Source organism: Epinephelus fuscoguttatus, linkage group LG7 (genome assembly GCF_011397635.1).
Source record: "Epinephelus fuscoguttatus linkage group LG7, E.fuscoguttatus.final_Chr_v1".
Lineage (NCBI taxonomy): Eukaryota > Metazoa > Chordata > Actinopteri > Perciformes > Serranidae > Epinephelus > Epinephelus fuscoguttatus.
The window spans coordinates 18,055,445-18,071,287 of NC_064758.1; the positions used below are offsets into that span (position 1 = coordinate 18,055,445).

The window sequence follows — 15,843 nt, forward strand, 5'->3', positions numbered from 1 at the left end:
TATTTAAGAGGAACATACAAAATGTCAATTCTCTTACTACATACCTTGACAAAGTCAGCGGTGATGATGGCAAGTTCAGTCTGTGAGCCTGGTAACCAGATGGCTTTGATGATGAAGTTGCCAGTAGCCAGTTGTGGGTGCAACACCAGATGGTCTGACACAGAGCCTGTGCTGCTGAAAGTTAGTACGTGGCAGTCCTGGGGAAAACAAGATGAAAAAACAACAAAGACAGAACAGTCAAATACCAAATTCCTGTAGAGCAGCAATTCATTTAAAAAAAAAAAAAAAAGTACATCTAGAGCGACTTGGCTAACATTAGCATGAACACCTACTTTAAACTCTACCATGCTTATGATCCAGGGAACTTAATTGTGATCTTCTCTTCTCGCAAAAACAGGAAGCATTTAGAATAAGAGTGCTCGGCAACAGAAAAGCAGCAAGCAAAATGCTTCACTCTCATTGAAAATCATTACAAAAAGCCGTCCCAGGCTGCTAACACACACTCTGTCTGATCAGGACCTAATGGGTTTATTTGCACCCACAGGATTAGAAAACATACAAAACATAACAATCTTAAAGTGAAAGGAAGCTGACCTTGAGGCCACACACAGCCAAGTAATCTTCATTACAAGGGTTTCCGGTGAGACTGAGGACAGTGAAAGGGACTGGAGCAGAGGCCAGACGGGTCAGTGTTAGTTTCCTCTTGCTTGAGTCAGCCTGTTTCAGGAGAGTGGACAGCTGCAGAACTGTGATCTGTGAAGAGGGACATGGAGAGAAAATTGGTTATCAGATGTCCAGACAAAGAAGAAAATATTAAAGAACCTCCAACAGAAATGCACATTCAAGGGTGAAGAGAACAACTTCAGACCAGATTTATATTGTAAATGTATATCATTCATATTTACATTAAAATCTATCAATTGACACAACACATTCTTTTTGCTGTATGGAATGACACGATGATCAAGTAGTCCATGTCTGCTTTATTTCAAAAGTATTTGCAACCATGCAGCATTGCCAAAAGTACAGCTTTGTTTAGTCGTGGTGCTACTTTAAGTAACTAAACTCAGGTATATCAAACCCTGTCCGGAGATAAATTCAATTGTGGATTTTTAATTCAAAATCTAAATTAAATTGTGTACTCAATCTATTTTTTATTATTGTATAATAACAACATCCTTATTTCAGGATTCAGCATACTGGTTTGTGAAGCTTACCTTCCCCTTTTCATGACTGACTGCAAGATGCTGGCGGCGGCCGTGGGGTGACGACAGGACACACATGGCAACACGACGCAAGACATGTGCACTGATGAGTTGGCGTATAGTTTGTCCCTGGTCCCCACTGTAGTTCATCCTCACATTCTCAAAAGCCCCTTCCTGGGAGCCAAGTGTGGGCACCTGAGGAAAAGGGGAGCAATTTACATGCAGTTTATTATATACAATGTAGTAATTTTTTTTCTAACCTCTCCAAATTATACAGGTTTTCATACCATTAGCTGGTCAGTCATCTCCACAGTTTTGTCCTGAGTATGCAGTTCATTGAGTGCTTGCTGAGCCCGGCTGCTGCTTCCCACTGCTGATGCCTGCTGGAAGTTGGTCTGGATGGCTTCCATGAGAAACATGAGCATCTCTAGTATGACTGCTGCAGTGGATGATCCCATCTGTTGTGGAGAAAGAGCGCCAAAAGCTTGGGGTCACACAATGTGCAGTGCAGTTCACGTAAAATAAACCTGAAATACCTCTGCTTTAAGAAGTGCAATACTGTTAAGTCATTTGACTCTTCAGCTAAAACAAAGACAGATGACAGACAATCATATGGGGAAAATTTCAGAAAAGATATCTGCACTCATGTTTTCATCATCATCTTAGAAATATTTAAAAAATAAAATCTTTTTGATCATTTGACACGTTGTAATCTCATTACGCCTGGATTGCTGCAGCGGCCTCTTTTCTTGCCTGAACCAAAAATCTATTGATCAGTTCCAGAATGTACAAAACTAAGCTGCCCAGGCTTTCAACCAGAACTAAGGCACATAACCACATCACTCTAGTTTTAACGTCTTCACACTGGCCCCCAGTACGTTTTAGACCCGATTTCAAGATTTTATGGACTTTTTTGTTCCAGAGGCCTGGCTGAAAACTAAAGGGGACACAGCGTTTGCAGTCAGGACCCTGAGGCACTGGAACAATATGCCTGAAAAAAGGTCAGCTGAGTCAGTGATCTCTTTTAAGTCCCTTCTCGAAACACACTTTTATCGGAAAATCTTTCCTGATTGTAAATGAGTTTACATTTTCTTTAAACTGTCTTTTGTTATCTTGGTGTAACACACCAAACACCAGTTTTAATTTGTTTTCTTTTAAAACCTGTTGATTTTATGACTTGAATGATTTTTCTGCTTTGTGAAGCACATCTTAACACTGTCTTGAAAATCCTTTATAAATAAATAAAGACTATAATTATTTTATCTCACCACTTGTGTTACCAACTCCTCCTGGCAGCCCTCAATGCTCTTGCACACACTGCTTTTCTTAGGTCTGTCTTCATCACCAGGTTTGCCATCGCAGATGGTGACCTTGCCCTTGTCAGAGGGTGAGGCATTCTGGTGGCGGATAGCACTGTCAGGCATTCGCAGCTCACTCTGGAACGCAGAGGACTCTTTCAGGGTGGAGCCCATGCCACTGCTGGGGCTGCGTTTGACCAAGGCCTGTGGATGGTATGACACAGAGTGGAGCAGTGAGAACAACAGCACTGTTGATGTGTGCATGCATGTAAAACTGAATGTGACAGCACATCAAATACAATCAGATACATCTTCTTTGTTTAACTTCTTTATGATTAGAATAACCTGCTATTGTTTTAACTTTGCTAGCTCCTCCAGTGTGGAGTATATAGTAAGTCAAAAGAAAGGTGAGAGATTGTGTTGGTTGGAGGCACACTTTTTCAAACAAAAATCATGGATTGACAAGACTCCTCATATCACTGTAACAATTATTAACTGTACTGACAATTGGAATTTGCTGCATGCCAATACTTTCACTTTATCTCCTAGAACAAGACTAAATGAGCCAATGTAATCACAAGACTGACACAGAAGTAAAATCTGCTAACAAAAATAAAAGAATGCAAAAAGCCTATTACACTTGTTATCAAACTAAAAGTCAACTGAAGATAAAATGTAGTTGATGGTTTGTTCATCATCACATGCACATTCAGAAGTCCATTATTTAAGATTAACTAGGAAAGCTGGCCTTAACAATAAAAAAAATGTTGACAACAGACATTTGTAACATGATTTCTCTCATTTTATGGCCACGTGTGTGGGCTAGCTATAACCCTGACCAAATGAAATGACTGGATGGAAGTCAATGGGGGAATGACTTGCAAGCCAAAGTTACCGCTGTTGTTCTCTTCCCATGATGACCTGAGGTATTCGGTCTCACCTGGCAGCTGCCATCCTCTTTGGCACCGCAGTCACAGAAGAAAGAGCCATATTTGGCATAGGAGATCTCATGGTCTTTGTGACAGACCTTGGCGCACACTGTGCACACACCTACCCCATCCACCATTTTACAGGTGTGACAGTGGTACCTAAAGAATAAAAACGAACAGGACAGACTGTTTATAGTGCATGAACATTTTAGTGATAACAGAATGTCACCTGCATATTTCTACATAAAGGTATTTTAGCAGGTGAACATCTGAATCTCATTTGTGTGTGTGCATGACAGGAACAAACATAACTGCGTAACATAATTCACATAACAGGTTTCTGTTAGGGCAAACCTTACTTTTTCTAAACTGAAGTGTTTAGACTTTACAAATCTTTTGTTGAATTTTTCATAATGTCATTTCTAAGAAGTTTCCATGGACAAATGTCAACAACTACTCTGATTCACGTAAATCTATTGTATGTGGGATCTTTATACTCCTCTTTAATCTGAGTTATGACAGGGGTTTCTGTGTGACAAATCTATTTTCAAGTGCAACAAACTTGCAGTTCGTACCAAAAAGACCTATGACCTGCTAAAAATCCCTTAAGTTAATCATGATTAAACAAAAAAAAAAAGGACCCTTGGTCTCATTCATGAGTAAAACAAAAACCCTAGAAAACAAAGTTTTCCTTACCAATGCTGGTTCATGAACTCCTTCTGAGTAATGGTGAAGGTGCACAGTTTGTTGCAAAGGGAGTCTTCATCCTGTCAAACAATGACACATTTGTTACAATGAATTGTTCCATTTAACTCAAGCAGAACTCCTGACATCACAATAATGAGAATGTTCCCCATTGTTTTGGGAAATAAACTATGATGGTAAAAACTCATTATTTGTTATCTTCATCATTTTTGTTTTGTTGGACACTGCCATGAGTTGGACTTGGAGACATACTATGCACCTAAACCAGAGGGATTTTCCCTTTAAGTCAACCTGCAGCAGGTAAATGACTTTCTGGGGCAATTGGTTTAAAGTAACATTTTGTTGTTTTGCTATATTCTATGTTCCTCAGATTGGTCAGAAGGACAGACTGTATAATAATTTGACATTTCTGTTTAGTTAAATATTTAAACGATAACATTATACATCATTTAAACTACGGTAGTTTTCACAACAACAATTCCATAACATTTTATGTTCAGGTCTGTACACTGAGCATTTACAAAACGTGGCCCCCTTTCAGGAGGATAGACATTGAGACATAAAGGGATGAGATCTCACAGAGTCCTCTGCTTGGGAATCATCCTCCTCTACAGCAAGTTCCTCCACCCAGTCCGAATCCACTTCCATTGCCTTCTCCTCTCCCTCCATTAGCAGCGCTGTGGTGCCCTGGCCACTGCTTTGCCGCAAGGCATTCATCACATCAGCCAGATAGGAGATAATGTGGCATGAGCATTCCAGCATGCTGGCGTGCTGAAATCAAGGGAACAGGTGCACATCAATTACTCGGTAGTTAACGATTAACAGTGCTAATAACTCCCTTTGGAAATGCCAGGCTCTTTCAGAAAGTGGTGCAATATACTGGTGTGTGTGTGTACATATATATATATATATATATATATATATATATACACATAGTACAGGCCAAAAGTTTGGACACATCTCATTCAATGCGTTTTCTTAATTTTCATGACTATTTACATTGTAGATTCTCACTGAAGGCATCAAAACTATGAATGAACACATGTGGAGTTATGTACTTAACAAAAAAAGGTGAAATAACCGAAAACATGTTTTATATTCTAGTTTCTTCAAAATAGCCACCCTTTGCTCTGATTACTGCTTTGCACACTCTTGGCATTCTATCGATGAGCTTCAAGAGGTAGTCACCTGAAATGGTTTCCACTTCACAGGTGTGCCTTATCAGGGTTAATTAGTGGAATTTCTTGCTTTATCAATGGAGTTGGGACCATCAGTTGTGTTGTGCAGAAGTCAGGTTAATACACAGCCGACAGCCCTATTGGACAACTGTTAAAATTCATATTATGGCAAGAACCAATCAGCTAACTAAAGAAAAACGAGTGGCCATCATTACTTTAAGAAATGAAGGTCAGTCAGTCCGGAAAATTGCAAAAACTTTAAATGTGTCCCCAAGCGGAGTCGCAAAAACCATCAAGCGCTACAACGAAACTGGCACACATGAGGACCGACCCAGGAAAGGAAGACCAAGAGTCACCTCTGCTTCTGAGGATAAGTTCATCCGAGTCACCAGCCTCAGAAATGGAAAGTTAACAGCAGCTCAGATCAGAGACCAGATGAATGCCACACAGAGTTCTAGCAGCAGACCCATCTCTACAACAACTGTTAAGAGGAGACTGCGCGAATCAGGCCTTCATGGTCAAATAGCTGCTAGGAAACCACTGCTAAGGAGAGGCAACAAGCAGAAGAGATTTGTTTGGGCCAAGAAACACAAGGAATGGACATTAGACCAGTGGAAATCTGTGCTTTGGTCTGATGAGTCCAAATTTGAGATCTTTGGTTCCAACCGCCGTGTCTTTGTGAGACGCAGAAAAGGTGAACGGATGGATTCCACATGCCTGGTTCCCACTGTGAAGCATGGAGGAGGTGTGATGGTGTGGGAGTGTTTTGCTGGTGACACTGTTGGGGATTTATTCAAAATTGAAGGCACACTGAACCAGCATGGCTACCACAGCATCCTGCAGCGACATGCCATCCCATCCGGTTTGCGTTTAGTTGGACGATCATTTATTTTTTAACAGGACAATGACCCCAAACACACCTCCAGGCTGTGTAAGGGCTATTTGACCAAGAAGGAGAGCGATGGAGTGCTGCGGCAGATGACCTGGCCTCCACAGTCACCGGACCTGAACCCAATCGAGATGGTTTGGGGTGAGCTGGACCGCAGAGTGAAGGCAAAGGGGCCAACAAGTGCTAAACACCTCTGGGAACTCCTTCAAGACTGTTGGAAAACCATTTCAGGTGACTACCTCTTGAAGCTCATCGAGAGAATGCCAAGAGTGTGCAAAGCAGTAATCAGAGCAAAGGGTGGCTATTTTGAAGAAACTAGAATATAAAACATGTTTTCAGTTATTTCACCTTTTTTTGTTAAGTACATAACTCCACATGTGTTCATTCATAGTTTTGATGCCTTCAGTGAGAATCTACAATGTAAATAGTCATGAAAATAAAGAAAACGCATTGAATGAGAAGGTGTGTCCAAACTTTTGGCCTGTACTGTATATATAAAAACATACCTTTCCTTGGGATAAGTTTGTGCTCACTTTTTCCACAACATTCTTCTGTGTTAAATACTTTTTGCTGCAGAGGAAAAAAAAATTATTATTAATTCTAAAATGTATAAGATGTATATACATACATTTAAGATTATATTGCTATTTGATAATGGTCAAGGGATTAGGTTACCCAATACAAAGCACTATTTAAATCCATGGTGATTATACTGAGTACTTTTGGCAAGCACTTTTTCTGGTGACTTTAGCCTTAGCACTGATTCTAAAAAATCATGCAGTTCAGACAACAGCATGTCTGTGAAACTCATTTCTTACCATCTGGTAAGCCAGTCAATAGCTGCCCTGTGCAGTTGCAGGTGACCGGCCCCCTGTCCAGCACTGGCAAGTGTGGCCATGATGACCATGAGCTCAGGAAACCCTGTTCCATCACCATTGGCCAGCATGTCTGTTGCCATGGGAATGAGTGTGCTGAGGAGGACAGTGCACACTCCTTCGCCCACCTGGCTGTTGTCACGCACAATGTGAGTGGTGAGCACTTGCAGGAGCTGCCGGTTTTCTTGCACTATTTCCAGCTGTTCTGAATCCTTTGGTGGGGTGGCCGTCATGCGCGTCAGCCAGGACTGCAGACGAGAGGGCTCCACGCAGGCCAGCTGGGCCAGAGAGCCACACAGGCACAAGAGGCTGGGGTTTGGGCTTTTCTCCGCTGAAAATGACAGCATCACTATAAGATTAGGCTTATCAAAAAAATCTGATGTATCTGCAACTTGCAGCTTTAAAGATTTCTGATTTGATTTTTGACAAGGCAAAAGTATGCTTCAAACTTATTGTTGGATCATCAAGCAGTGTCTGAAATGCCCTCACCTACATCTTTCCAACAAAAGACTATGGGGGGACATGTCTCACAATTTTTGTTACTTTTCAAAACCCACCATGAGACAAGCATGGCCTCTTTATGCAGGGTTGTGCAGGGGTGACAGAATACTTTTGTTCTACCGCCCACTCTCACGTCAGGCTTTTCACTTTCAAATGTGGCCATCCGGAGTGGCACATCACATTTTTGCCTTTTCGTGTGGTCAGACAACAACTCATATGAACTAGTCCATTTGAAGTATATCTCAGCCTTTTGGTAGCTTTTCTTTATTAAGTTGAGCTCTGCCAACTGTAGACTTACTGAGCTGGAAAAGCTTGGTGAAGAATTTCAGCACCCTGTTGCAGAACTTTGCTGATAGATTTTCGTTGGCTGTTGCCATCATAATCTGGACAAGCTCACCGCTGTGAGAAAAAAAAGGCACAAAATAAGTGAGGTAGCAGATCAAATGTTTAAAAATTCAGCCTGTGTTGTCAGTTGAGCAGATACCTGAAAGAAAAGAATTCTTCCATTGCCTTGCGGACCTGACTGCTCTCAAGCTGTTTTTCGAGGTACTGAAGGCATTCCTCAAGGACAGACTCATCCAAACCACTATAAAAGAAAGAGATCAACGGCTGATAAGAGCAGTGAGACTCAATAGGATATCAATATATATTTTATCAATAAGATAAAAGCTGCACAGTGGGGCATTATTCTCTGTGGGTTCAGCACTACAAAAACCTGTTTCACATCACACAGTGTTTTGATGTTAATAAAAAATATATTTTAATATGTTTAATTAACTATGTCACACATGTCATACCTGTTGGGGTCTGAGTGATTGGCAATGATGTTGTAGCACCCGGTCACCAAACGCTCGTATATGCGGGCTAGGAAAGCATCAGACTCTGATGGGCCGAGGATGCGCTCAAGTGAGGTGCTGCTGATCTCAGCTACGCTTTCTGTGCTGCTCTCCAAGAGAAGGGGCAGCAAAGTACGCACAACCTGTGAAGGATTCAGCTCCTCTGTGCTGAGGAGACAAACACACAGCAATATTAACTAATGTTTACAGGTTTTTTCATGAATACATTTTACTTATCACATTCTTTATGTTATATTTTGAATGACTTAGATTTAAACTCAGAGCATATCTATGATTCAGAATCTGAGCTGGGATTGCCTGCACAAGGCTCTCAACTGGAATTAGATTACAACACTCAGAGAGACCTCATTCTGTGCTCAGAACGCCATTACATTTCATTAAACAGATGTCTGCTCCAGTATTAATGCTCTGAATGTCATATACAGCACCTTTAAATCAGACTGGACAAGCACTTACACAATGAGGTCGCCAGTGAGGCGAACCAAAGAGAGTAGGATGTGTTTAAGAGAAGATGCCAGAGGCAACGACTGACAACTCAATGTGCCCAGGTGAGCTGCTTGGATGGCACTGATGTAGCTCTCTGATGGAATGGTATCATTGGCAAATGCATTTCGCTGAGAAAGAAAAAACACAAGACTATTAGTCTTATAATTGCTGATACAATTATTTTTCTTAAATGACATACTGAATAGGGCTAGGCAATATGGGTAAATACCTTGATATTTTAATACTTTATGTAATTATATCTGATATATCTTTATTTATCAAATGCTTAGATAGGCAGATAATTCAGATAAGATGCATAATTAAAAATTAATGGTCAGCATCAATATAAAAGTAAGAACAATGACATTGGAATTATTTCATCTTGTCAGTGCTTAGAATTTGGGATAGCAGTGGGTAGAACAAAAAGGTTAAATTTACATATCATCCTTCCCAGTAGTCTCACAGTCAATGGTACACTACCAGCCCACTTACATAATAAAGGCACAAATACTAAATAGTGAACAGAACTCTTCTAATATAGTGCTTACAAGGAGGAACAGAGTCAAACTGAACCATAAGCAACAACTTTATTCACGTACCCATGAGCCAATGTTGGGGAATTCATTGGTGTGGATGCTGTTCCAAGTATCACATATTGTCTGTACAGCCGATGGTAGGTTCTGCATAATGCTATGACCTGTGATATTTCATTTAAAATAAATACAAGTTAAAACAGTCAGTGAACAGAAAAGTTGTGAGAGTAAATGTACTGTTTCACAATTTTGTTCTTGAGTAATTGTTTCATGTACCCAGCAGGTTGGCCTTGCAGCGGGTGGAGCCAATGGACAGAACTGCAGCATAACCTTGGAGCTTGGCATCTGTAAGCTTGTTTTCCCCTTCCTCTGGGATGTTCATTAGCAGGTAAGACCTGGTCACAACAAGTTTGGTTTGATCATATTATTCAGATAAACATATCCATCATTTCCAGCAGAGGAAGTGATAAAACAAAAATTTATAAATAAGACAAAGCAATACATAATCCTGTAGTAACCCTGCCGCTATTTCTGTGATATCCTTATATTCCAGCTTTTTAGACATAAAGCATGGCCTAGACAACCTTGTCTGTTGTTCAGTGTTACTTTAAGCAAAGTACAGGGGTTAGACTGATCCCTTTCTCACCTTGTAAAGGCTGTGTAAACATCAGTGAGCTGAAGCGTGGCAGGCAGTAGGTTCTTTGTGATCTCAGATGACTTGTGAGTGTCTGCCTCAATGGCAACCTTGGACAAATGCTCATCCAGGGAAACCTGCACTTTGGAGATGACTGCATCCAGTGTATAGATGGCTTGTAAAGAGGGTAACTGATCGAGTGGAAGGATGCCGTTGGGGTCTACACTCGAGAAAGTGGAAATCTGCAACAGAATCAAATTGTCAAAGAGTGACAGTTGTGCTTAAAACTTTGTCCTGTTTGTACAACAATCCATACAAAAGTCAACTATGACTACGTTGTACTCATCACCTGTCTGGCAATGTACTCCTCTGCTAGCTCCACATCGTATTTAACGGTGCTGCACTTCGCAGCTGTCATCTCAACCAGAGAGGCTGCTTGGTCTGCTTTCATTCCCTGCTTCACCAAGTGCTCCTGTCAGTGATGACATGGGTATAGTCATACATCAAAATTAACAACAATGAAAAAAGAATATTACATTACTGGATTAAAGACACAGTGTAGTATAATGTGTATATGAGAAATCAAAAAGTCAGTCATTTCACGCCAATCTGCAGCAATAGTTTTGATGTGATTTATTTGTTTTCTTTGCTTTCAGGCGTCAACGGACCTTGATCCAATTCACGTAGGTGGATACTCGGAGACGTGAGGACCATCGAAGCGTGTGCAGGATGTCGCTCTCACTGGGATCACTGCAGCCATTCTTCAGCTGCTCCATGTAGGCTTTTGAGGGTGGTAAAACGCCTAGGATCCTCCACAGCACCAAGAAGTAGTACTGAAGGGAGCATGCCTCCTGTGCAGGTTGATAAACAAACTTGCATTTTTTTCCAATCCACAATCAGATAATGTCACAGCTGAATTATGTTACTGTTGAGTTACTATTGATTAAAACGTATCACTTCCTGCTAGAGCTTTACATTGAAGGGCTTCTGAAATACAACAACTTGGAAGGCTTTTATTTGAAGCACATTTAGGTCTTAATTTCAAATATTGTGGGTGAATAATAAATAAAAAGGTGGAGCCACTGAGAGCTGTAATCTTAAAGTGCTGCAGGACACCTGCATCTTGGACTTGTTCATCCCGTTTACACAGTTAATGGTTTGTTGTGCTGCGGTCTCACCATAGGAGTGATTGGCTTGCTCTCCTGTCTTCTTGCAGTGTCAAACTGAGAGCCTGCAACCAGGAGTGACATGAGCCATCCATACAGATCATCATATTTAACTGCTCCGTTGAACAGTTTTGGAAAGACCTGAAAGGAAAAAAAAAGAGATATGTTTGAATACAGAAAGATTTTTTTTACCCATATATTCATCTATTAGAGGTTAAAGTCTCACCTTGCTGTCCAGTCTGCTGATATCATCTTCAGATGCCTCAGGGGACAGAACGCAGTAGAATTTGGGCTGAACATTTGAATCTAAGAAAGGTTGAAATGCATGAACAGAATATTATTTTCTCATCTAGTACCATCATAGCCACATTGTCTTCACAGATAAGACACAAGAACACAGACAATATGAAGTACATGTATGAAAGTTGCAGATGTTCTTAAAAATTATTTATTTTTTTTCTTATTGATCTCTTGTTGTTTTAACTCCCACTTTCTTGTTTAACTTTGTTCTTTTCTTGCTGACACCTCACACAAACAACAGTGCCAAGCCAACGATGGCAGACGCAGGACACAGAGTTAAGCCCCTTTCCCACTGGACATAAAACCCACTAACACCCAGTAACATCTGGCTTTTGTCTGTAGCTGGAAAGGTTACAATCTGCATTCGTTCGCGGGACAAATAATTCTGCAATAGTCATGGATATTTATCAGCCCCAGCTTCGATTGGCAGAAATGGAAACTTGACACCTGGCTGGACACGTAAATTTCTGCCCAGTTCCAGCAAGACCATCAGTAACCTCTGCGACTCTTTGACATCTCAGGCACAAATTCAGTCCATCTCCATCCAAGGAGCACTCAAAAATCATTTCAAATTAGTCAGCAAATTAGTTGAAAGAGACTAAGTAAGTAACAGATATAAAAAAGGAGTAACCACTGTAACATTTTCACTAACCTTCATGCTGCTTTCTACTGTCAACTAGAATGGCATATTTATCTAGTGGCAGTGGGAAAAGAGTCTACTGCCTATTTTTTAGAGGGTTTTTCCTTGTTTAAAAAACCTGCATATATGCACTAATTTTGATGGGAAAAAAAGGGTTTAAGTGACCTACTTATTTCAACATAATGGCACAGGAACATGCACATGTGTAAATACAAAATGTGCAATGCATTTCTGAAGTTAAGAGTCAAGAAGTTAAGAGTCAAACTACTCTTTTTCAGAAAATGTCCACAGAAAGAATAGGCACTGAGATAACGTTCAAGTTGGGATATAAATGCCACTTAGGTAAATACTTCAAACAGCCAGTGACTTCGTGTGCACAGATAGTCTTTGTTAATGCTAAAAAAGGATGTAGTTGGCATAAACAGTCCATGCTGCCGATGAACTTTGTTACCTACTGTGGCTAAAAAAAAAAAGTACATTTCTTTCATGGGTCTTACCTGCTGAACAGTGTTTGGCCCAGTTCTCCTCCACCTCTTTGAATCCATAGTAAAGTGGGAGGCCGCTGCGTTTGCCTCCTTCCTGAACAGAACTGGGTCCAGTGGATGGTGGTGTCAGGAGGTTATACTGCACCTATAAATAATGTTCATGGTTGACAGAGGCTTAATTATTTGTTGTCACAGTGCCACACACACAGTCAATTTTATTTAAAAAGTCAGCATTACAATAAAAATGACTTATACTACCACTTTCTTTGGCTGTAATGTTACTTTCATAGGTGGATTTATCAAATCAAAATAACTCAAAACAACAAATTACCAAAAATGGAAGCACCAGTACCACTCAAACCATGAGTTTGAAGCGTGTCTGACCAGAGTACATCTTTATTTTGGCTCGTGTTTTGGCTAAAAATAGAATACAATGCCGTTTTTTTTTTGTTTGTTTGTTTGTTTTTTAAACTTTTGTTGGAAGAAGGGGTGAGCAATTTGAGTAGAGCAGGGAGAAATCTGAATTGAGCGCAAAGCAATATTGAGCAGCGCAGCTCTGAGCGGAGGGAATGACCAGCCCCGTGAGTGAGGAGCTGAAATTCCCACTGCTCTAATCCACTCACATGCTCTGCTGTGGTATTATCAAGATGTGAAGCCAGTAGCTGCTCCAAAGGAATTCACTGGAAAAGTGAATATGAGGATAGTCTTATACTCAAATGAGCCTTATGCAATATTTAGGATGGGATCTTTAAGGTTACTTTGGATAGGTAGATTATCAAATCAATACATTTGCTGGACAGTATTTTACTTGAATATTATAAAAATAAAGTAACCATTTGCCATTTACCATCAAGATAAGACAACTACCATTTAAAAATAAGCAACTAACCTGCTCAAATAGGTACAAGGGTGCCTTTGAGTAGTGCCGCAGCAGGTAGTCAAACACCAGACACAGGCGGGCCAGGTTGAGAGGCACTGCCTTCAGCTGGGAGTCTTTGCTCTGTGCCACTTCACTGATGGCTTGTGTCACCAGGGTCAGGACTGACCGCCGGCCACGCTCTGACAGATTATGGAAAAGAAGCAGCAGGAGCTGGAGGTGCTCTACATTAAGGTCATCTTCTCCATGCACAGAACTCTGTATCGTGTGCTGCTTCAACGTCCCCAAAAATCTATTAGAGCAGGAAAAGGAAAGGCAGAAGAAAGCAGAAATAGGTAAAATAAAAAACTAAAATAAACTGTGTGCAAATGTAAGCTCAGCAAGGACATTTTCCACATATTCTCACATTTGCAAACTACAGCACTGCAAAAGCTGTGCTCTATTCTCAAAAATGAGTAAATATTGAGATACTTATCAAATGGAAGTTGCTTTTTATTCATTAATTAACATGGATGCCAAAGTGAAGCAGAGCCGCTTCTGTGAGCACTCATACTCCTGTTGGTTTTTGCCATTATTATCAGTCAAAACATACAACAGCTTGTAACTAACTGACATTCAATGTATTATGGTTACAGAATCAAGGGCAAATTTTAAGCCATAAGTTGCCATACCTTTCCCAGACTTTCATACACTCAGGTACATCTGGTTCTCCTTGCACACTTGCTTTATGCTGCCATATGAGGAGAAGTCTGGAGAGTACTGACAATGATTGAGGGTGAATATACAGAGGCCAGGGACCCTCAGAAAAGGGTGCAACACCTAACTGCTGAAGAAGGGTGCTCTGGGAATTACAAGAGATACAATAATAAGTCATGACATGCAATTAACAATTCAGAAATAACAGGCTCATAAATAGAAGTTACTAGCCTAGGGTTTTGGTGCTGGTAAACAAGACACTGGCTGAACAAACAAATTTCTCTTACCTGCAGGGCCGGGGAAGGAAGATCTGATGTTACCAGGGTGTGGTTGAAGTGATACAGAGCTAAAGAAAATGCTTCATCTGAGGAGCCTGCGGAGAACAAAATGCATTAATCCTAGCAGCATGCATTGCAGTCTACCAATTATGGGCTACACTTCTTTAGCTACTAAGAATACAAAGAGAAATTAGGGTAAAATTTGAGATCATTTTCATGAGCAGTATTTCTTTCCAGTGTACCTTTCACATCTTTGTCCACGTCTTTGATGATGCTGGCTAGTGTAGCCATGTGCTGCTCTGTAAGAGACACGCTCAGGTAGTTGCGGATGAAGTTGTTCCTGGACTTGAGCATTGAGGTGGTGATGAAGTTCAGAATGCTGGAGGCTAAACTGAGAAACTATGGAACAAACTGTTATGAGTTGCTGGATTATCACACATTGAAACCAAAACATTTTCACTGGTTGTTAGTAGAGACATATTAACAGGCTTGCTAGCATTACAAAGAAATACATGTGCCACACCATTATTCTGTATGTTGTCAGGTACAAAAAAAATGAGTCCTCACCAGCTCTGGGTCTTTACGTCCAGCTAAAATGTTGCCATTTTCGCTTGGATTCTGCTTGCTTGGGCTCTTCAGTCTGGGAGAAGTCTCCAGAGGTGGGGGTGGTGGAGGGGGTGGGGGAGCAACTTTATCTTTGGTGGGTGAAATTGTCTCTTCAAACCAAAGCCCCAAGATGGGTTCACTGTCATCATCTGCAACAAAAGACAAATAATTTATATACATTTCTTACAGTGGCAGTGAGAAATGTCCCAAGACTTACAAGGCATTTGTGGAGTGGTGGTGGTGGAGGTGGTGTGACCAAAAGGCAAAATGTAAAAAGCATCAAACTAGTTCATGACACCTATGACACTGTGCAGGCGGTGGGGAAGAGCCAAAGATGCAGTAAATAGTGAACATATGGTGACATCCTGTTGGTAAATGTCTACTTAAGGAGGGATACTAGAGAACATTTTATACCTATGTTTTTGTCAAAAGACATCCACTTTTACTTACTACCAATGACTTTAAGAGAAAGCCTGTTTATGTATTTATTTTCCCTTTTTTCATTAAAAAGGGTAGTGAAATGATGAGGTAGCTCAAGCTCTAGTGTTTCCCTATGATACCCTAGTTGATAAAAGACTAAAAAGCTGCTCTACAGTGTTCCACACTTTCATAGCTGATATTAATTCTCAAGTAATCTGCTACTATAATGTGCACTAAATCTTTTCATATTTGCAAATCTTCAACAAAATTCTAGAATTTTGTATA

The 15,843-nt window shown here is 40.6% G+C and overlaps 1 protein-coding gene across 6 annotated transcripts in view; it reads right to left on the bottom strand.

Annotated features, from left to right (window-relative positions):
• Positions 1-15,843, bottom strand: part of ubr4 (ubiquitin protein ligase E3 component n-recognin 4) — a 57,046-nt gene that overhangs the window by 28,217 nt on the left and 12,986 nt on the right. For 3 of the 6 annotated variants that reach the window (XM_049581301.1, XM_049581300.1, XM_049581299.1), the window contains 27 exons: positions 15,100-15,287; positions 14,775-14,931; positions 14,542-14,627; positions 14,230-14,399; positions 13,571-13,850; positions 12,694-12,826; positions 11,483-11,562; positions 11,269-11,397; positions 10,759-10,941; positions 10,440-10,562; positions 10,103-10,332; positions 9,733-9,851; positions 9,523-9,620; positions 8,894-9,051; positions 8,378-8,584; positions 8,065-8,166; positions 7,879-7,979; positions 7,023-7,410; positions 6,711-6,774; positions 4,717-4,908; positions 4,129-4,199; positions 3,444-3,591; positions 2,474-2,707; positions 1,493-1,663; positions 1,218-1,400; positions 595-753; positions 45-197 (listed from right to left, as the gene is read on the bottom strand). In XM_049581301.1, coding sequence (XP_049437258.1) covers positions 45-197; positions 595-753; positions 1,218-1,400; positions 1,493-1,663; positions 2,474-2,707; positions 3,444-3,591; positions 4,129-4,199; positions 4,717-4,908; positions 6,711-6,774; positions 7,023-7,410; positions 7,879-7,979; positions 8,065-8,166; positions 8,378-8,584; positions 8,894-9,051; positions 9,523-9,620; positions 9,733-9,851; positions 10,103-10,332; positions 10,440-10,562; positions 10,759-10,941; positions 11,269-11,397; positions 11,483-11,562; positions 12,694-12,826; positions 13,571-13,850; positions 14,230-14,399; positions 14,542-14,627; positions 14,775-14,931; positions 15,100-15,287 — 4,307 coding nt within the window. Of the gene's footprint in view, positions 1-44; positions 198-594; positions 754-1,217; positions 1,401-1,492; positions 1,664-2,473; positions 2,708-3,398; positions 3,592-4,128; positions 4,200-4,716; positions 4,909-6,710; positions 6,775-7,022; positions 7,411-7,878; positions 7,980-8,064; positions 8,167-8,377; positions 8,585-8,893; positions 9,052-9,522; positions 9,621-9,732; positions 9,852-10,102; positions 10,333-10,439; positions 10,563-10,758; positions 10,942-11,268; positions 11,398-11,482; positions 11,563-12,693; positions 12,827-13,570; positions 13,851-14,229; positions 14,400-14,541; positions 14,628-14,774; positions 14,932-15,099; positions 15,288-15,843 lie in introns of all 6 variants that reach the window. The other 3 variants (XM_049581298.1, XM_049581296.1, XM_049581295.1) reach the window with 1 other exon arrangement.